Genomic DNA, 21,185 nt, shown 5'->3' with positions numbered 1-21,185 from the left:
GTGGGGCACAGGGACGGGGCACCCGAGCGGGACTGGGCCTGGGCATGGGGCGCCCGGGGATGGGGGTTTTGCTGTGGGTCCCGACTGCCACGTGCTGGTGGCACTCAGCAGACTCGCTGCCCTTTGAAAGGGTTTTATCTTGTTGTGTTTTTAACGTAAAAATTGGTGTTTCAGCCTGGTCTGCAACACATTTCCAGTGTCAGCTGAGGTTTGCTGCCCTTTAGAGTACGCTGGTTGGCTTCCTGCTATCCGCCGAGGCCTCCAGCTTGCACACAGGATGCCTCCCCTTGCTCAGTTAGCTATTTTAAGGATTTTACGATTGTTGACTGAAATTCCAGCTGTAAGAATCACTATTTCAGTCGGTCAGCCTGCTGCCCTTGTGGGGCAGAGAAATGTTTCAGTTCCAACTTGTTCTATGCTGCGTCTTGTTTGTGAGTTTTGGATACGTGGTCAGATCTTGTTTGGCTATGAGTGAGTTGTGCCATTTATGGTTGTATCAGAGCAGCTTTTGAAAGCTGTGCTCCTGTGTGCATGTGCCTCACAGTAGAGGTGCTAGGTCTTTCTGTACAGCCAGCATTAGCCCTTCTCTTCCTGGGTGCCCCACCTGTAGGTAGTACTCATAAGACAGGTGATACCTGCCTGATTCGACAGTGTTGGCAGGATGCAGATGTGCTCTCCCATGTATGATGCTCAGATACAGGTTTAATTGCCTAATTAAGACTAAATATGTGGTAGATACTTTGTGTGCTGATCTCCCCTCACCCCTCTTTCTCTTGCAGTGCCTGGATTTTTGGAGGTTGCTTTACACACTTCTGAAACAAATCCACGGAGGCAAGTGGACAGAGTCTGATGCCATAGGTAACCCGGTCAGTCTGGCTGACCATCCAGTTTCTATCTGTCCCTGGATGTACTGGTACTGGTTTTGTAGCACCTTTCCTTTGGCTCCTTGCTCCCTGTAAGGAGTGCTCTCTGTTTTGAATACCTGTGCCACCAGCTTACTGTGCATCACAGCTGGGCAGGTAGGTTTGCTCCCCTTTGACTTACTTTGTCCAGGAGACTGGGATGTTCTTGAGGCTCTTGCTTCCCTTGGATATTTTTTTGCTGCAGGCAAATCTCTGCAATGATCTTATGCATTCTCAGCATCTGCAGGGGTAATTACAGAAATAGATTTCTTTTCCCTTTGATTCCTTCTTTCCCCATTCCACATGTGACACATGATTCTGTGGTTAATTTTCTGTCAAGTCCTATGTCAGAGCTGTGAATTATGAACAATAAAGGCAATGTTTTGAATTCTAGAGAAAAAGTAGACTGTGTGATTATTTTAGGGGGACCATGAATATCTTTATGGACAGGGCCACTAGTCCAGAAAGGAGATGATTGTGGTTGGCTTCTTCCAGTGGCAGAGCACTGTTTACTTCTTAAATGTATGTTATTCCAAGTACAACACTAGTCCCCAGATTTCTCTCCTGAAACATGTCTATCCTAGAGCCTTTTCATTAGAGGAGGTTTTGAGAATGGCATTGTGATGAATCAAGGTCTCCTCAGACCAAAACCACTTAAAATCCACTGTTGTCCTTGAAAGCAAAAAACCCTAAGCAACATTGTTTAAGCCCCTGAAGAGCTGGGAGTCTGGTGGCTCTGTAAATGGAGTTAGAAAAGGTTAAGCACTGTGGAGTGTGGAGCAAAACCAGCATAATTTTGCTGGTAGCTCAGCAGAAAATCAGTGTGGCCCTGTGTTACTCACAGGGCTGCTATTGTCATTTTGGCTGTTTTTATTTTCCCACTTAGCCACAATCTACTGTGTATGGTAAGTCAATTTATTGACTGACTCCTACAGCTTTGTGGATGTAGTCCTGTACAAATGCAACCTCATTGAATCCTGGCTGCTCCCTTACTAATTGCCTGTACCCTTTGGAGACAGGCTTTCCATGTGCATGTGGCAGGTTGCTGGCTCCAGAGAGAACAAACCCAGCCTCTGCTGGTGGCTTGTGAGGCAGGAATGTGTGGTTCTGTTCAGAACTACTGAGCTGAGTTTTAAGAAATTTGTTCAGTCACAACTTGGTGATTAAAGGTGAAATTCAGGCAGGAGAGCTGTACTGTTTTTCAAGTGACTCTAATCACCTTTGCTTAGCGAGTGAATGAGTTGTCTGCTGCGAACACGATCAATATTATACGGCTTTTCTTCTCTGTCCCTGCTCTGGTCTCTTGTGTATTTAATGCAAATGAAAGAAGCCTTGGGCATAGAGACTAAATAACTTTCTCAGGTTTGTACAGGATACTGAGAATTGAAACTGATTCCTTTAATCCAAGCCTAGTGCTTTAGTCCATGGATCAGGCTTTCTTTTTTGTGCTGTTTTTGTACAACCTCTTAATTATCCTAACTGAAATGAGGAGAGCAGCAGTTGCCAGATTCCAGAGGAAGGCCCTGAAGACTCCTTCGGTATAAGGGTTGCTGTGTGCATAGGAACAGCTTTTTGCAAAAGAGAAGCCATTCTCCAGTGGTCTTGTATCCTTTATTTTTTCAAAAGAACCTTTGAACTTTGGCTGGTAGTTCACATGTGTTGCGTGGGGTCACAGTGGTTCTTCTCACTATGAAGAGCAAGACCTACATTTGAAGGTGTTTTGGCTTTGAATTAATAACTCTTATTAGTCAGTTTTTTATCTGATTTTGTCATGTGGGTGAAGTTTAGAGTAGATTAAGTTTTGCTTTGAATAGAAGAGCTCCTAATCATTCTCTTGTTATGGTTGTGATGTGATACTGTTCAGCAAAAAATTTCCACAGCATGTTTTTAAAGGGTTGATGTATTTTATTGCCTAGCTAGCAGAAAATAAAACAGTTGTAAAATTGAACATAAAAACATCCACACAGTTTGACGTTTTAAAATGTAGGAACTATTGTGTTCTTGCAAAAAGAAACCAGAAACCCCACTGAAGCCTGCCAGTCAGTGGTTATAAAATTCTGCAAATGACTCTTGGTTTCTTGTTTTGGAAGGATTTTTTTTCTTCACACAGTGAAAAGCACTTATTGTAAACTTTGGTGGGAAGCCATTCATACACTCCAGCCTCTTAAACATGTCATAACAGTGGCTCTGTCGTCAGTGGGGTACAAGTCAGAGTAAGCTGTGACAGTACTCTGGACATAACCTTACTGATGAAGCCATTATTAATGGGTTCATGCTGCCTGTTCTTCACAGAGGCTGAGAGCTGACAAACTTGGTTAACAACCTGACAGCCACACCAGGTAGAAATGCAATGTGCATTTAACTACTTGGAGCAAGCATTTATTTTCTGTAGTCACAATTCAGTTTTTATAGTATGGGAAGGATGTCTGGAGATGCAATATATTTTTGTTTGTTTGACAAATGAAGCAGAAAATGTTCTGCAGTAGTAATTTCCCATAATACCACTAGCTGTGCAGGTGTTTCTTGCCTGAGTGCATGAAGTAATGTATCTGTGTCTGTTCCTGTACTTGGTTTATAGTTCTATTTTATCCTGCCAGGGTAGTGCATAGCCCTTATTTGAATATCATCTTATAAATCACTGGAAATAGTCAGCAGGATTCATAAAGCAGAAGAGCACAGCTCAAGGATAGTTTTTAGTGCACTGAACCCTGAGGTTCATCCCTAGCTTGGTTTTATGTGCTGAGTAATGTGCATGGAGAAGGGGATTAGTTGGAAGGCCTGTGCGGGTCTTTCTCTAGGAATTGCCTAATCCTAATGAAATGCCATATGAAGATGTTGTCAAAGAGGAAGGGTTTGAGTGACTGGTGTTATCTGCTGTCTGATTGATAGCTTTTCCTCTTGGCTGCTCGTTATGGAGGAATCCATCTTGGTCCTGGGTGCTCATATAACCTCTACTGCCATTTACCTGAGCACTGTTGCCTTTTAAGTAGAGCGCTGTAGAGCTGAGGAAAACTAGAGTTGAGGAAAAAAAGGTGACTTCTCGAAGGTCATGGAAAGGCTCTTAGGTCCATGCTTTGGCTGCTCACCCACAATTCCTGCCTGATACTGAATACCATTCGTACCCTCATGTGAGGGCAGTGTAGCACGGAGGGAGACATAAAATATGTGGAGATAAAGGACCAGAGCAACACAGAAATTCAGTTGGCGAATTGCCTTGGTGGATCCGTCCCTGAGTGGTATTTCTGAGCAGGAAAAGGATGATAAAGGGAAAAAACCACCTGACTTGCTCTGTATTCCTTCACTTTGCGATGTGATTTTTTCGAGGAGCTCCCTGAACTGCAGATGGCAGCATGCGATGCTTGTTTGCTTTGAAAAAGGAGAAAAGTATGTACTGATTTTTCCTGCTTTTGGAGTATTTTTACCTTTACCTGTTATGGCAGTTCCTTTCTTGAGAAATGCACAAAGAAAAGGAAAGGACATCGTGAAAATCCTGCTCCTGTGAGAATGTTCAGGAGTGATCAAAATAAATCTCTTAATAGGTGAGTGCTCCTCTTGTGTGTGAGGGATTGGAGTGCATATCTACAGCAAGACGTTTAGCAACCCACAGGAATTTCTGCCACCCTGACATTATGAAGGGAAGCTGCTTGTTTCACTCACAGGTTCTGCAGAAAGAGCAAAGGAGTGATTTAGGTCTTTGGATTTCCTCTTTGTGCCTGTAATGCAGAAACAAGCTATGTTTAAAATTACCATGTGTCTCTGCAGAAGCCCTGCTATGCAAAACATTAGTAGTTCTGCCCTGTTGTGTCACCTGCTTAATCATTCTCCTGATCTTGTTTTTGGTTCTTCAGTCATGATTAATGTCTTTTTCAGGAATTCATTTGTATCTTTCACGTGGCCCATTGTGTATTTCCACTCCTGCTGCTGAAGATATGTAGTAATTTGGTAACAGTTTCAGCTGTGTACTTGGACTGAGGAGCACTCTGGAAGTAGATCCCTTGGGGTTCTGCACTCTTTGTTTCCCTAAATCCTAAAGCTGATCAAACAGTGCAAGCAGTATCTCTTCCTCTGGTTTGTCAAGGTGCAAAGGGCTTGGTGGCTCGTTAGGCCTTCAGCTCCTTCCAGCCTCAGCAGAGCTATGACAATTTGCTGCTTCTTTGAGGTTACTGCCATAGGTCAGCTTGTAGATCCTCCCTGTGTCTTGGCTTTGTGTTACTCCTGGTGGGTAGGACTCCCTTAGCATTTTGCAAAGCAAGTTAAATCAACCTCTCTTTACTGTGGGAGTCTCTTGTAATTAGCAAATTCCTTTTGATAGCAACAAGATTTTTTTCTTGTTGGGTGTTTTGAAGTTGGTCATTATGTGGTTTTTGAGCTGCAGCAGTCAGTGCTAGACACAGAAACAATGTGTGTCCATGCTAAGAGATGCTTTTACCACAAGTGGCAAGGAGCAGGCAAAGGAGTATGTAACATGATGAATTGGTGAGTGAATTCAGGACAGCAGTGACAATCCCTGATTGCACGAGGTTTGTACTTCCTGTAATTTTTGTGTGTACTTGTTTTAGGAAATCTTGTGGAGATATTGAAGCATTACATGGGAAAAGGGGAGCAGCTTTCTTCTTTGCTTTGTAAGAATGCCTAAACTGCATCAAACTGTAAATTCCTCAAGTGCCACCCAGCTGTGACAGCTGTCAAAAGTGAATGCTCTAATAATTTACATCTCAGGCTTCCCAATCCAGAGAGGATATATGTGTGTTTCATAAGCTCCCATGAACTCCTGTTCTGTAAATCCAGTTCCTCCTTGAGCCTGTGTAACTTTCAGAATCCATAGTGTCCCATGGTCAGAAATTTCAGAGCTTTGCTGTATATGTGAAGACACCTCTTTAACTTGTTTTAGCTCAGATGCTTGCTAACTGTGGTGGCTTGTAGTTCTTGTATTTCATCTTGTGCAATCAAATTATCCCCTCTTCACTCATTCTACAGCACTCATGGTTTTGAAGAGTTTTGTTGTATCCATTCTTGGTCATCTTGGCATACTTCATCAATTCTTTCAATGCAGCTGTTCTGTGCTTGTGATTGTACTTGTCGTTTCTTTCCAAATCATCTGTGGCCTTTATAGGGCTGCAAAAATAAAATATCTCTGTGAGTTAGAGATGTGAGGGTCACAGTGGGTATAGACATTGATGATAAGTTGTTGCCCGTGTTCTGTTTAGTGTCCTTTCTAGGTTTCTCACATTGAGTTTGCTTTTGGATGCAGGTGAGAACCAATTGTGTTATTGTCATTAAAAATCTTATCATCTGAGTTTGTGTTTCTGAGTCCAGTGATCAGCTCAGAGTCCATTGTTATGTCAGTAAAGTTAGCAATGTTTCTCTCCTTGTGTGCATCATTTCTCATTCATTCTAAAAATAATTTTATCTGTCATTTTAAAGCTTGGACTCGTGAAGTTCTGCAGTGCTTCATGATCTGCCTGCATTCCTTACTTCTGAGCAATATCACACTAGCACCAGGTTTTCTGTCACTGTCACATTGTCTGAGTGTCATTTTGAGTTGTCTGAACAACAGCTGTTTAGCACAGGGCCCTCATATGAAACCACTGTTTGTTCCTGCCCTCTGCTTCTTGTCTGCTGGGCACTTGTCATTGATTCGAGGGCATTTCCTCCCCCTCCACCACAGTGCCTTTAGTTTGTTTGTGCTAGTTGAATCCCACTAAGAAGTCTAAATGTCCTGCATTGGTTGAATCTTCCTTAATCATTTTGCTTGTTGTTGCCTTTGGAGAACTTGAGAAACTTTTTGAGCAGGACTTCCTTTTACAAGTCTTGGTTCTTTGCCCGTATGTGTTGTTTGTCATTGTGCCCCCTAATTATGTTCTCTGTTATAGTTTTGATTTAGTACAGAACTGAGGCTTCCTAGGCTGAAACTATTTTAATAATAACTTCCTCTGTGTTTCCTCAGTATTTTACAGTTCTGTAGTACCTGTCTTGTAGCTGTCAGGTAACATTTGCTGGTGTGAAGGAATATGGATCAGCTCATTCCTGAGAATTTAATAGCCCATGTGGTACGCTGTATTATCTCTGTCTGCTCACTGGTGCTCAGAGATTTGCAGCAGGCTGTGAACCTATCTCTAAATTCCACTTTGATTCAGGAGTAAAGTGATTCAGAGTGTTTACTAATTCATAGCCTGCTTGGTGGCTCATAAAAAATGAATAGGTGAATTGGAGTCCTGTTATAGTGGGGATGGCTAGTTACCTTTTTTAGCCTTTGTTAGGCTCCAAGAGGTTGTTACTGGCTTTGATCTCAACTTTGAATTTCTCCTTTTCCCTTAGCAGTAGTTCTTATAGATCAGAATGGGGCAGCAGAAAGAAGGGTTTTACCCTTTACCTCCTGTCCTTCACCAATTGTTGATAAAGACTGTAGTCCCCACTGTCTTCCACTAAACTGAGACTTGATTAAAAGTCTTGCTCTCAGAGGAGGCAGCAATTTCTGGAACTGAATGGATAAACGCATTGACTAGTGCAGTGTGTTACTCTCGATTGTTTTCTTCTTTTCAGATAACCAAATTAAGTTTGTAAAATCAGCACTGTGGTACCATGGCTATGGCAGGCCAGAACTCTATCAGCTCCCTGCCGACGGCTCAGCGGGTAGTCGGGAGCTGCTGCTGGCGTTTTCCTGGCTGCTGCACAGACTTGGCCTCCTGGAGCAGCTTTTGGCTCGGAACAGAGTAAAGACTGGGGATGAAACCTCTGTGTGCACGGTGAGCATGTGTGTCCCCCTCCACCTTAGCCTGCCCATAAGTAATGTCCTGTGACAGCAGCTGTGTTATCTCTAGTGTAATGTGTGGTATCTTGGTACACTGACAAATAAATTACTTACTCCAGCTTTAAAAACAACTTACAGGTGCCAGCATCTGGAACCTGTTTTCTTTCCCTTCTCTAAGCTTTCTGTGTGCAGGTGATCTGGGTTCCTTCTCTTTTTCAAACTCCCACCCCTTCCTGAACTCCATGATTTGTACTTCCAATATAAGTAAGGCCAGTGTGGAGGAGTGCAAGTAAGTGAATGTCTTCAGTCTCTCTGGTTCTGAGTTCTGAGCTTCCACACTGTACCGTGTGTGGTTCTGCAGTGCAGGCAAACAGATTAGCAGTGAATGCTGGGTTTGTTGGCACTGGGTAGAAGTGGTAAGGGTAAGGCCAGTAGTGCTTCTCAAAAACACCAAGATCTCAAATGGCAGCTACTGTTCTCTGGGTAGCTTATGACTTTGTAGCCTCTTTGAGAACACAGTGGGGTATGTTGTTTTTTCCCCTCAATAAAAAGGTGTTAGTACATAGAAAATCTGCTCTGAAGTAAGCTAAGGATAGCTGTGTGTCTGCTTTAGCTGCAGTATATAGATATAATAAAAAAAAAGACCAAAACCCACACAAAAGAGTGATGAGTAAAATGTGACATGAATTCAAGAAGTGGGGCAGCACCTATGTTATTTTCTCTATAAGTCTTAAGTTTTGCATTTCCCAAAAAGGGATGAAAGAACTATGGAAATAACTGTGTTATCTCTTGTGGCCACATGGATAAGTTTGTTGGTGTGTCTTTCACTACAATTCTAACCTGCTGTATCTGTGTCTCCAAAAGCATGGAATGCATATTTCATGTTTTTATTCAGTAGCTGTCCAAAACAATGTTTGGAAAGGTTTAAGAGTCTGGAAAATATTTTTCAATAGGCCAGACAAAAATTTTATAGACTGGAAGTTGGAGTTAGGTTGCGTATGTGAAGCTCATTGTGTTAATGGAAGCATTTCTTGTACAGTGTTCATCCAGCAGTTTTCATGCTCCAATAAGAACAGTGGAAAAAAATGCTAGATTGTAGTTAGAGCATTACTAGTGGGTCTTGTGATTCTCCATCACAAGAAAATTAAAACAAATGGAATTTTGAAGGACAGGTCTTATCTTTTATAAATTCTTGTAAGAGCCAACCAAATAAAGATCTAGGAACACATTGTCAAGGATGTAAGGAGGTAATGGTGGGAGAGGAGCACAACTCATTTATGGCCAGATGTTGTGTCAGTGTAGGTTTAGGTTGGATATTAGGAAAAGGTTCTTCACTGAGAGGGTGGTTGGAGGAAACAGTGCCCCAGAGAAGTGGTTACAGCTCCAAGCCTGACAGAGGTCAAGAAACACTTGGACAGTGCTCTCAGGCACATGGTCTGATTCTTTGGGATGTCCTGTGCAGGGCCAAGAGTTGGTCTCGATGATCCTGTGGGTCTCTTCCAGCTATGAATAGTCTGTGATTCTTGGTTAGCAAGTCAGCTCCTTGTAAACCACTGAGGAAAGCCTGTTGTTTGTTGCATAAAAGTGTTGGAGTTTTATTATTGTTAGATATTGTTATTTGATGGTTATTGTCATTTTGTGAAATAAACATGTGGCAAAGCTCATCAGTCAGGCAGCCCCAAAATCATAGGAAGAAGGTGGTGTTCTCACTTCACTACCTGACATCCTGTAAGTTAAAGTACAGCTTGAACAATTGAAGTACTGGATTTTTAGACCTGGGAATGTTAAATATCAGGCATTATGGTACTTCAGCTTAAGTGTTGGAAGATATGTTACAAATTATAGGGCCGTTGGTAAATATGCCAGAGATGTCTCTGCTATTTAAATAAATTGAAGGAAAAAGGAAAAGGAAGAGGGGGAAAAAAGCTTCACTTGAGAAAGATGTCTCAAAAAAAAAAAAAAACAAATAAAAGAAATGCTCTTTAAAACTACTGAAATTCTCGGCTGAAGAAGAGCTTGAAAAATGTTCCACTGCATGGAGCCTTTTTAATGATTGTAAACAATTGAAAATACTTCAGAGAACTGAAAATGCTGCAAAACAAAGGTCCATGATACAGTATTTGGTTCTGTGCATTGCTGAGATCTCTGCCAAATGAGCAAAGCATGTAAGCCAGTACTTGCTTGCAGAGTATATCTGTTGGTCTACTAGTGAGGGTAAATTTGAAGAAAATTCTTACCCTTTGTCTTCATCTAGCAGAAAATGACTCTCAATAACTGTAGGCATAGCGGTAGTTCAGACTGATATTTATGTGGTTTGCCTTTAAAATTTTGTCAGAAATCACAAAAGTGAGCAGGGTCTGTTGCATGAGAAGAGAGAATGCAGCTAATCCCTAAATTAAGGGTACAATCATGTTCTGTCTATTCTTTCAGCCTAAGTTTGAAACAAAGCCTGCAGCCTGCTAAACTGCTGATAATATGCCAAATACCCAACGTATCAAGGGCCAATTAAATTAATTAATTTCGTTTCAGATTACCACTCTCTGGCCTTTTTTTCCTTTGCAGTTCCTTAGCAACACAGTTTTCTTTCCCTGCAAATTGAACACTTCCATCAGCTCTGAAGGGTGGTTATTTATAGAGGGACAAGGGTATTCATGACACATGATGGACATGGAGCTCAGCCACTGCATTCAATTCATACTCTTTAGATCCTGAGCTGGGAACAGCTTTCAAGAGCTGACTTTTACATGCACTTACATCTTCAGAATCCAAAGCTAAATGATTCTTGTAGTTATAAACTCAGCACTGGTGGTAAGAGGTAGTGCTTGGTGTGGCTAACGTAATAAAAAAATCATCTTGAGGTTGTTGTTGGTAAGGGTAGGTATGGTCAGTAGCTTGTGATGGTGTATGGGTTGGCTGCTTTGTATGTTAGGTGAAAAAGTCAGGGAGGAAGTTAAAAGAGCAAACTGGAACCTGTGTTGCTGTGCAGGAGGAATGGGAGAGGGAGGAGGGGATTGGTGGTGCGTGTCAGACTCTGGTGCTGGGCTACAGTAGTGTCTGTCTGTTCTCTGAATTTACTGTGCTGATCCATCAGCAGCTTGGAGACTCCAGAGGCAGCGAGAGCTCAAACCTTACATGGGCCAACTCTTTAAAAGAAGTCATCACTAACTCTATTAGGTCTGTAAAGACTTAGGTACAATCTGAATTGGAGGTTCACATCGATTTACTGAAGTGTCTACTTGGGAATTCTCTCCTGTTGTTACTGCCGTAAAGCACCGAGAGATTAATTGGTGGACACGGTCTGCAAAGGCTTTTAACACCCCTTGTGGATTTCTGTCTCAGATATGCACTGTCATGATGTCAGTTTTAGTGTCTTTTGTTGCTTTGGTGATCATGTACAGGCAGATTGTTCTCAAGGGCTGTTCATTGATTCCTATTTACACGATAAAAAAATCCTAGTGTACAAGACACATCTGAAAACATGTAGGTGAAACACAGATTTCAGTTTCATTGAACTTGTAAGGCACACCTGGGAGGTTCTCATTCTCTCTCTTTGAGAAGCAGATAATTGATATAAACTTGCCATTTTAGCACGTTCAGTATTTGACTAAGTTTTTTTTACCTTGCCTTTTAAATTTTAGTGACATCATCCCAGCTTTCTCCAAATCTGTGATGGTTTGTGCAGGTAATAGCAGTACTCTCTGAGTACATATCCTCTCTGTCTCCAGGGTGGAATACTGCCTGTACTGGCATTATTTCTATAGCTGAAATTAATCTGTGTGCCCTGTAATTTAATCATGTGTGGAGGCTGTTGATTTTTTTAGATGAGCGTAGTGATGTTATATCCCTCATTATCACCACGATACATTGTACAAACACTGGTTCTTGGCTCCACTAATTCCCTCTGCCTGCTTCTTGCCCTCTGAAGGAAACTGGATGCCTCTCCCCTTTTGTGAATTTATAGTAATCAACAAATAAAGCTATTATGACTATTGTAGTTGGAATTCATGCATGTGTCTCTAGCATGCCAAAATGTACTCAGTTTAATTACTTCTGGTAGGGATAAAACGAAGCTAAACATGCCTTCTGACTCTTAGGTTTGCAATTTGATTCATCTTTTGTTTGTCATGGTCTAGTTTGGCTCACTGGCTGTTTCCAATATAGTGTAAGGCTTATGCTTGGTCTAATCTTGTTGTTGAAATGAGTTTCTTTTACAGAAAACTTGACAGTCACTGCTGTTCCATAAACCATGTTATTAGAGGAAAATGGTAACGTAGCAGCCAAGCTTGATGTTCCCCCCAGCAGAAAACCAGGAAACCTTTGGCACTAGTTTCAGTGAAAATAAATTTTCTGAGTTTTTTTCCACCTCTTCACCTATTCCAGTGAGGACGGAGGAGGGAATTTTATTAACCTTATTGATTCTGACTCAGAACTGTAATTACTTTCCAGATCTTTATGGGCTATATTAGTCTGTCAGCTTTCATTTTTTGATTTCCCTCCCTTATTCCCTGTGCTTACACATCTATTCTCTTTGTCCTCCTGTCTTCCTAGTAACTCTCAGCATTTGTGTTTTTGCCCTGTTTTGCCGTTATTGTTGCTGGATTCAGTAGCTGTTAAGGAAGAGTCATCCACAAAACTTAAATAGAGGGTCAGGACCCCTGAAGTTTCTCCTGCAGAATTTCTCCTCACCTCGGTGTGCCTGACAAGTCTGTTGTAGCACTCTGGTTGCAATGCTACCCACCCTGGAAAGACATCTACAGAAACTAAGGGGGAAAATGCTTGAAATTTTGAGTTTTTGCCTTTTTACTTTCTAAAGTCACTTTGTGGATAGGTAACAAACTCTGAAGTGTTGGTTTTTGTCTTTAGTTACTGACATTGCCTGTAGGCTAAAACATACTTTGTGAAAGAGATTATTAAATTAGGAATCTGTTTTTGCCATACAAGAAATGGAGCACGCTTCAGTTTGGACTCTTGAAAATACACTTTTATATTTCTTTTTGTGTTAAAGCATAAGTTAGAAATGATAGCTGAAATTGTCTCCCTGTTGTTCTGTATGTACATATGTACATGCTATTCCTTCTGATCTTTTGTGGGTTTTTTTGTTGGGGGTTTTTTGGGTTTTTTAATTTTTTAAAATTTCATACTTTGAACTTGTCATGGAATCTTTTTTTCCAATGAAAAACAGGTTCCTGTGCTGCACTGGAAAATGTGTAGTTACCAGCATTTATCTTTGCTTGACACAGTGAATGTACAATTAAGAGGTAGGGTTTTTTTTTCCAGGCAGTGTGTCAAAGTAAAATGCTCTAAAAGACAAGTCTGAAATGATCAGAAAAGCTTATAATTTATGGAACTGCTGTGTCGCTGGTAACGTGTGAATTGCAAATAAATGCAAAACTTCCTGAACTTGACATTACAGCTGACGAGTTCTGGGTGGGGTTCACCAACAGGCACTGGAGTCACTTGAGCTTTCATGTGAGGAGAGGAAGATGAGGACCGGTGTGCTAAGAGGAAGGTTTAGCATGGTCATACTGGTACTCCGCTGAAATCCAGTGCAGGGAGCTCCTTCCTTGGCTGTTGGGGAAACAGAGGGATTTTAAGATATTTCAGTGCCTCTCCTGCCCTCCAGTGATGGGGAGCAGCCAGTACCTTTGGTACCTTCTGATTATCTTTGCTCGGCAGCCTTTTGATGTAAATGTGAACATCCTCTGCTTTTGGTGTCCCAACCTAAGTGATCCAGGTTTTAACTGACGTTGGAGGATCTTTTGAAATAAAGGACAGCAGGAGCATGCAAAGAGGGGCATGACAGGCTTCCTCCCAGTGGCAGAGCTCTGCCTCACCTCTCCTGGAAGGCAGGTACTGTTTCTCCTGGTGGTCTCTAGCTCCAGGTGTGCTGCTGCTGTAGTGTGCTGCATCATCTTGTCTCCACTCGCTACCTCTACCCCTCAGCTTTCCACAGTGGAGCAAATGCACATGGACAAGCAGAGTTGCAGCTGCAGGCAGAGGATATGCAGTGCAAGGCATTACCTGTATTACATTTCTTGAGCCCTGCAGAGCACAGTGCTCTCTGAGTTAAGGTCTACCCTGTCACGTGTTTGTCTTGGTATACTTAGTTTCCATGTTTTGTCTGAATACATAATACAGTGAGCATTGGGATTGTAATTTTCTTTTAGAACCTTGCAGCTCCAAAGATTAGGCAGCACTGGCATGTTTTTTTAAAGGCATAGTGCTTTTCTGTATTGCAAAGCTCTTAAATAACCTCCCAAATGAGTGAGGAGGGATGGGATAAGGGACTGACTTGCTCTAGTGCCTCAGGCCTGTGGCTAATGCCAGGCAGGCTTGTTTGAACAAGGCAGGCATGGGTAAGAGCTGTGTTCACATTTCTGTCTTCCCTCAGCACCTTCTCTTTTTTGCTCTTTGCCAAGAGTAAGCTCTTGGGAGTGCTGTTGTGAGTAGTAATTTTTACAAAAGGCATTGAAATGTAAAAGCTAAAAGGCCTTGCGGAAACACAGGATTTAGCTTTCTTTTTTTAATTGCTGAATAGGCTATGAGCATAACTTCTATGTTGTGAGCACTTATGTTTGTGGAAAACTTTCTCTTCTATGCAAATATCTGGAGATTTAATTGGTATGTGCATCATGTGGGAGTGGGTTCTTACACCATCTATCTTTCCATGCATAAATCTAATCTGGATCCTACCTTGTCTAGGAGGAAATCTAATTAGTGTTGTTTATGGTGCTATTAATGAAAATAGTGCTGTCCCTTTCACATTCATCTGTTCAGATGGTTCCTTTTCACATTTTCCCCTCCTGCAGATAGATATATGACTGTATTAATTAAGAAAGCATGTCTGATACTGTTATTTCTGGCTATGGTGTTTAATTTAGAAAAAAATTATGTTCCATTTAAAGATGTGTAATTACAGAACTTAACATATGTTGTGTCACATCAAAACCATTGTCTGAATTATGAGCGGTTCGGAACGAGTGCTCAGTAAAAGCTGCAGAAGCACTTTATTGGTTTGATTTATGTGATTGCTTTGCCTTTCCTGAGCCCTGCAGGGAGGATATAACTATGCCCCTCCCCACCTTTGTGATTCCAGGCTGTGTGCTTAGTGTAGTTAAGATTTGAGTAACAACTGAGAGTAAATAGTTTCTGTCTAGACCCGGAGTAACTCCGGTGCAGGTGAGGAATGGACTGGGAATGTGCACTGAGGGTTTCACCTGGTGGTTGCTCTGCTCAAGGATTAATGTCAGGGAGTTGACTTAGTGCACATATGCATGGGTTAAACGGCTTATCCATGTTCCAGTAGGCTTGTTGCTCCATGGGCAGAGTGAGCAGCAAGTTGTTTGCTGGCTGTCCAGATGTGGAAGCAGAGAGTTGATCCTTGGAGAGGTTTGGAAGGTGTCCAGGGAAAAGCCACAGCTCGCCGGGATGAGCTGGAGGCGGATGGGGACTGTCCTGTGCCGACAGGTGGCAGCTCATAGTCAGAAAACAGCATCTCTGGGGGAATAGCCCTGCCATAGCCTCCTTTTTCAGTAATGCAGGCAGCATAGGCCTTTTCCATTGCATGTACAGGGCATAGTAAATTTATTAAGGCAAGAATTTATAAGTGTTAAGATTCCCATGTCAGTGGGAATAGTACAGAAAGTGTAAAAGTGTGATGAAGTTGCACAACAAAGGGTTTCCTTTGCAGTGCTGCTTATGACATATTGCAAGATCACCACTAAATCTGCAAGGAATTTTGCATTAAAGCAGTTTTTGGAGTTTGTTTAATTCAAAGTGTACAAACAGAGCAAGGTCAACTCCATACCAGGTCACTAAAATCCTCAAATGGAGCAAGTAGTGCAAAAAATGCTCCTTTCTCACATATCTGCAAACACACTGATGTTTGCATTGTTCTTTGATAAACTATTTATATGGTGAAGTACTTTTTTAATTTATCTCCATCCACTGTTGGGAGACCTATTCTCTGATTTCTGGTAACATGGGGTTGCTTTGTACTTCAAACCAAAAAAGAACAGCTTCATTTCTACTATAAAAGTTGAAGCTTCTTAATCTTTAATTTCTCTCTAAGCACGTTGCATGCAAGTTGTTTGCTCAGATGTATGGAATGTGAATGAAAGTTGATATATCACCATGTGTTTTTTTTCACACCCTGCTTTCTTTCAGGCCTTATTCTTTTCCTCTACTTTTATATCTGATGGCTTTTTTTCAGTTCACTGTGTTTCATGAATCTGACTTCTTTGCTCGGAACTATTCTGCTATGAGGACTTTGGCTGTGTTGGCTTTTTCTTTCACTTGCTGCATTGTCTAAGCACAAGTCTGTTCACACATTCTGAGTATTTTATGGTGCCTTTCTTCATTACAATTGGACTTGAAATAGCCTGGGATGGAATGTTTAGGGCAAAACTCGTGTGGTGTTGGAGGCTGAATTCTAGTCTGCCTTGCAAAAGTTTTTACATATATACTTTTAGGACATAAACCAAGTTTAGCTCTGACTAAGCCAGAGATGTATTTATGAGCTTGGGCTAGGTTTTGTACTTTGTGAGCTACCTTGGAGTGGTGATGGGTGGTGTCCTAGAATGTGTATTTGTTATGGGGCTTAGCTGTTTATTTACCTGGATCTTACACAGAAGTGCTGGTTCTGTGAAGCGTGGGCAGGGTGATAGTTGAGGAATTGGCTTGAAGAGAGCTCATGTAAATATATGCTTGTCTCTTGTATCAGGCTTGTGCTTGCTTTTCTGAGTCTTGCAAATAAATGGGTACTGAGATTTTCTAAGAGCAGTATTTTGAGCTTTTAGGACAGAAAGCTTGTTTGGGGTGAGTTACAGTGGGAGTGGAATTGAGAGGCTTCATTCTAGCTTCTGCTTAAGTTACACTAACCACAGATGCTCTGGCAGGTCCACATGGTCCAGTTTGACAAGTCTAGCTCAGATATCACCAGTGCAATGGGAAAAAGACTTGACATGGTGATGAGAGTATGGATGTGTGTTGATGTGTCTTTCCTACTGCGAGCCTGTGGCACCATTCTGTGTCTGGATCCATGTACATCCCTTCCCTGAAACAGAATCAAAGAGAAACATTAATTGCCGCAAACAATTTGGAATCAAAACACTTCTGTGGTAAGTAGCTATGAAATTCTCTTCCAGAGCTAGTGTGGAGCATTCCAAGTGTGGGCAGGCCATCGAGGTCTCTGGGTAGTTGCCTTGGCTGCTCTCTTTATAAATTGGACTAAAAAATACCACCTCTGTAACTCAGAAGTAAATGTAGGTGTGTACCTGCATTGCTGCATAGATTAGATAAATTCACAGTGATATTTGAAGCAAAGGCTCTAGCTTGGGCTGGTATTTTAGTGATTCTTCTCCCACTGGGAGAGCAGTAAATAGTCTTAGATTGTAAAGATGGGACTAGAAATTGAGGTCACAGTATAATATGCAAGACCTTTTTTTTTTTTACCTTGTTTACTTTATGCCAGGCTAAGTATTTCATAGCAAAAGTAAATTTTTTGTGCAGTTTGTGAAATAAATAATGGAGAGATCCTGTTAAAAATGCATTGGCTGGCTTCCTTATTTTAATATTAATAGGGCAGGTTGCTACAATAAAATTAGCTCTGCATGCTGTTTGTCACTGTACTGCCAAAGCAATCCAGTCTAATGCCATTCCTTCCTGAAATAAATCCCTAGGAGAGCAGTATTTGTGCCATTCTGAAACCTGTGACCAGGGAAGTCAGAGTCAAACTGTAAATTATGGAAAATGCAGATTTTAATCTGGGATTCCCAAGTCTGTCTTTGGTCCTGTGGCTTTCTGGCTGCTTATGTGGGCTGTTTTAATCTTATTTACACATGTGTTTTCTCTGCTGTAGTGACTAATATCCAATTGCTCGACTTATCATATTTATGGACAGCTTGATCATAATCTGTGTGGTTTCATAGTGCTGAAACTTATCCTGGCTGGGGCAAGACAATCTGAACCATGAAGGTACTTAGCTAGAACTGCCCTAGGACACAGTGCCTTGGTTTAGGAGCCCTGGGCTGAAGGCATTGGAGGAAAAAGAGGGACACTGCAGTGGACACAAAGGAGATACTGTAGTCTTTTTGTTTCTTTTTAAAGATCAATCTGTGCCTTTAAAAGGAAAAGCCCATTACCACCCCTGGACCTCTGTGATTTATAGCATGCATTTATCTGAGCCACAAGCAAAGGGGAGAAACCTGTAATGTTGATACATTTTGTTATGTGACCAGAACAGCATTTTTGTGCTTATAAATAATAGGGACACTCATTGCATTAGAGACTCTGTCAGCAGAGGTGATATTTAGGTTAAAGCAGACATTAGGGGGTTATTTGATCCTGGTTATAGATATGCTTCTGTTGAAATCTGCATTTAAGGCAAGATTTAACTCTCTTCATTTTACAGTTTGCATTGTTAGTTTAGGATCCAAATTGGAACTACATTCAAGCTTTGCCTGCCAACTGAATCTTTTTAAGATTTTATTGAATGTGGAAGTCTGTGAGGCAGGAAAGCACATATGTTTAAGTACCATCAAGGTCTACGGGTCCAAATATCTGCCTAAGTGTTTTCTTGAAAACAGTCATGTTTCAAGTAGGCTTTTTAAATTTCCACTTTAAAGAAATGTCTGGAGAGTCCCAAGAACTAGGAGACACTTCCTTAACTGGCAAACACCTGTTCTGAATAACCAGGGCTTTGCAGTTATGTCTACTTCTAATGATACGTGTTAGTTAAAAGATATGGCATTATGGGTTGTGTTTATTGTATGCACTTTCTGTAGGCTGTATGAAGTTGACAGCTCAGCCTTAATTTAAATGGTGTTCCTGGCATCAGAAATAAAACTACCCATGTTTTCCTGCCCTTTTAATTTTCAATCTGCAGGAGTTGTAGCTGAAAACTGAGAGATCTGTTTGTACATGGGAGTGTTCTCTTTGTGCAAGAGGCTGAGAGAGGTGGAATTCCCCCCATGTTCCTTGGGAAAGAGATATGACAGAAATGTCTTGCTTTATGCTGTTGGCCAAGCACAAATTTCATCCAGAAGATGAAGGTGTTGGTTGTTGGTGGTTTTTTTTATCTGCAGCAGGAGGAAAGTGGGACAAGATGAACAAATGGAAACTCTTTGCTTCTCCCTTCCAAATTACTCTAGGCAAAGGCAAAACAAGAAAGACAGGCAATACAACTGTATCTGGGAATGCCTCTGTGGAGTCCTGGCCATTGCCAGCTGCATGATTTTTATTTTCCTCTATCCTGCCAGATAGCACATGCTGGATGGAGAAAGGACAGTAGCTGGGTAAGCACAGACCCACAAATAGCACATGCTGGATGGAGAAAGGACAATAGCTGGGTAAGCACAGACCCACGGTTTTGTTCCTGTGTAAGTCATTGGTGTACAAAATAGGGTCTCGGGAAGACACTGGAGGAGCTAAATCTGGTTTTTGTGTTGTTTGACATATTAAGAGTCTCATCAAAATGTGATTTTTCCCATCTGGGTGAAGAACATGCTTACTGTTTCAGGAATGCTGTGTCTTCCTGGGTACGGAAGATGAAAGATGGGAGAGGAGATAGCTCACCACCTCACAGCAGAGAAGCTGATATTTATTCCACACTTCTCTATTTGTTTAGGCTGTTCCCAGCTCTGTATTCTAAAAGATTACAATTTTTCTGTGCTGCTGAAATTGACTTACTTTTGTTGGTTTTATTTTTTCATCTTTTGGCCTATATATCTTGTATGTTGTTCACTGCTGAACGACTCGAAAGTGTTTGGACTAATTAAAAACATTTTGGTATTCTTTTGTGCTTTTAGTGTGAAGATGATCTGCTTAACAGACAGAAAGGTACAAGTGAAACAGCACCAGAATGTGGGATGGAAGACAGAGTGGATGTTCGATACCTTCAGTGGTTAAGTGGGAGGCTGAGGTTCCAGTGGCGCAGTTTGCATGCTCAGCACCAAGAGCAATGCAAACTTTTGCACAAGGTAAATGATTCTTCTAACTCACTATGACATTGTTTATTATTTAAAAGCCTTGTCAGCTAGAGCTAAATGTACAAATTATTCTTGTTTGCTGGTTCTGCATTTTCTGTAGGTAAGAGTGAATTACTCTAAATATAAATACCTCTGACCTTTCCTCAGTGCAGCAGAACTGTGAGAAAATGCAGTATATACTGTGTTTGTAAGGTTATAATTGTATAAAAGTCTCTTTTGGACGTTGGCACATTAGTCACTTCTGCAGCTATAGAATGTTTTCAGCCTGGTAGAAAAAAGACAGAGCATTGTGTCCCACGGACAAGAATTAGTAATTCAGAACTCTAAGTTCCTTGGAAATGTGGATTCAGAATGTTGAATATATGCAATTTCCCTTTCCAGAGTACTAGGGAACAACTGAGCAGAACCCCAAATCTGCCTGCTTTTAAATCAGGAATCAGTAGCAGTCTCTACATTGCTAAGATTCCAGTTCTATTCCCATTTATGAATGATGTGTTTTATATGCCTGTCTGAAATGCACAGACATCTGGGAGCACTGTGTCTGTTTAGGATGGAAACAGCCTTCAGTCCCAAAGTTGACAGTGGTGGTGACTGCAGAGACTGATTTAAAAGACCTGGTTCTAAAGATAGTCCTAAAAGTTATTCAGTAAGGTTTTCCCTGCTCCATATTTTTCCATTCCTATCTCTTCAGGTAGCTTAAATGGAGCCAGTTATTATTGCACCCAGAGCCTTCACTGAAAACCTTTCTTGAGACTAAGAATGGTTTGGGGAAATTTCTCCTCAAAGAACAACATTTATCAGAAAGATGACGATGAAAGATGATCAGAAAGGATGAAGATGCCTTCTTGGTTTTAATGCTGTGTCTGATAGAGCAGTGCTGAGAACTATAATGAGGTTATGTTTTGTTCTTTCCACAAATTGATTGCTAGGGAAACTGAAAACCTTTCTTGAGACTAAGAATGGTTTGGGGAAATTTCTCCTCAAAGAACAACATTTATCAGAAAGATGACGATGAAAGATGATCAGAAAGGATGAAGATGCCTTCTTGGTTTTAATGCTGTGTCTGATAGAGCAGTGCTGAGAACTATAATGAGGTTATGTTTTGTTCTTTCCACAAATTGATTGCTAGGGAAGATGTCGACAGCCTTATCAGGTGCTGTGTGTGCAGCATCTAAAATAACCTTTTGCTTCTCGTTGCCCACTGCGGCTGTGCTTCCCTGATCTGGGAACAAAGACAGCAATTCACTGTAAGTGCAGGTGCAGTCCTTGGCTTTTGCACTGTGATTACAGACTGTGATGCTATTGGGAGAGGTGGCTGAGTGATACAAAACTCAAACGAGATGATTGGCATCTTCTCCCTCTGATCAACTATCTCTGTTTAAGGTATGCTGATTTTTATAGTGGGTGAGGCAACTACCTCCATAACTCATCATCAGTATTCTGATTTATGTAGTACTTGACAGTAGTAAATCATTAGGCAGCTTCAATATCTCAGCTTGGAGTTAATGAGGCCAAGGAAGAATTAAGAGCAGGTCAAAGCTGGGA

General features: G+C 41.4%; 1 protein-coding gene across 1 annotated transcript in view; it reads left to right on the top strand.

Moving 5' to 3' along the window:
• Positions 1–779: 779 nt before the first annotated feature.
• LOC103798924 (chromosome unknown open reading frame, human C14orf80) overlaps positions 780–21,185 on the top strand; it is a gene marked incomplete at its 5' end in the record, with an annotated part of 69,670 nt that continues 49,264 nt past the window's right edge. Inside the window, 3 exons of the mRNA XM_009071211.1 lie at positions 780–858; positions 7,446–7,648; positions 19,461–19,631. Coding sequence (XP_009069459.1) covers positions 780–858; positions 7,446–7,648; positions 19,461–19,631 — 453 coding nt within the window. The remainder of the gene's footprint in view (positions 859–7,445; positions 7,649–19,460; positions 19,632–21,185) is intronic.

This window comes from Acanthisitta chloris, unplaced genomic scaffold, assembly GCF_000695815.1.
Source record: "Acanthisitta chloris isolate BGI_N310 unplaced genomic scaffold, ASM69581v1 scaffold4743, whole genome shotgun sequence".
In the NCBI taxonomy this organism is placed as follows: Eukaryota; Metazoa; Chordata; class Aves; order Passeriformes; family Acanthisittidae; genus Acanthisitta; species Acanthisitta chloris.
This window is presented reverse-complemented; position numbering and strand designations above follow the sequence as displayed.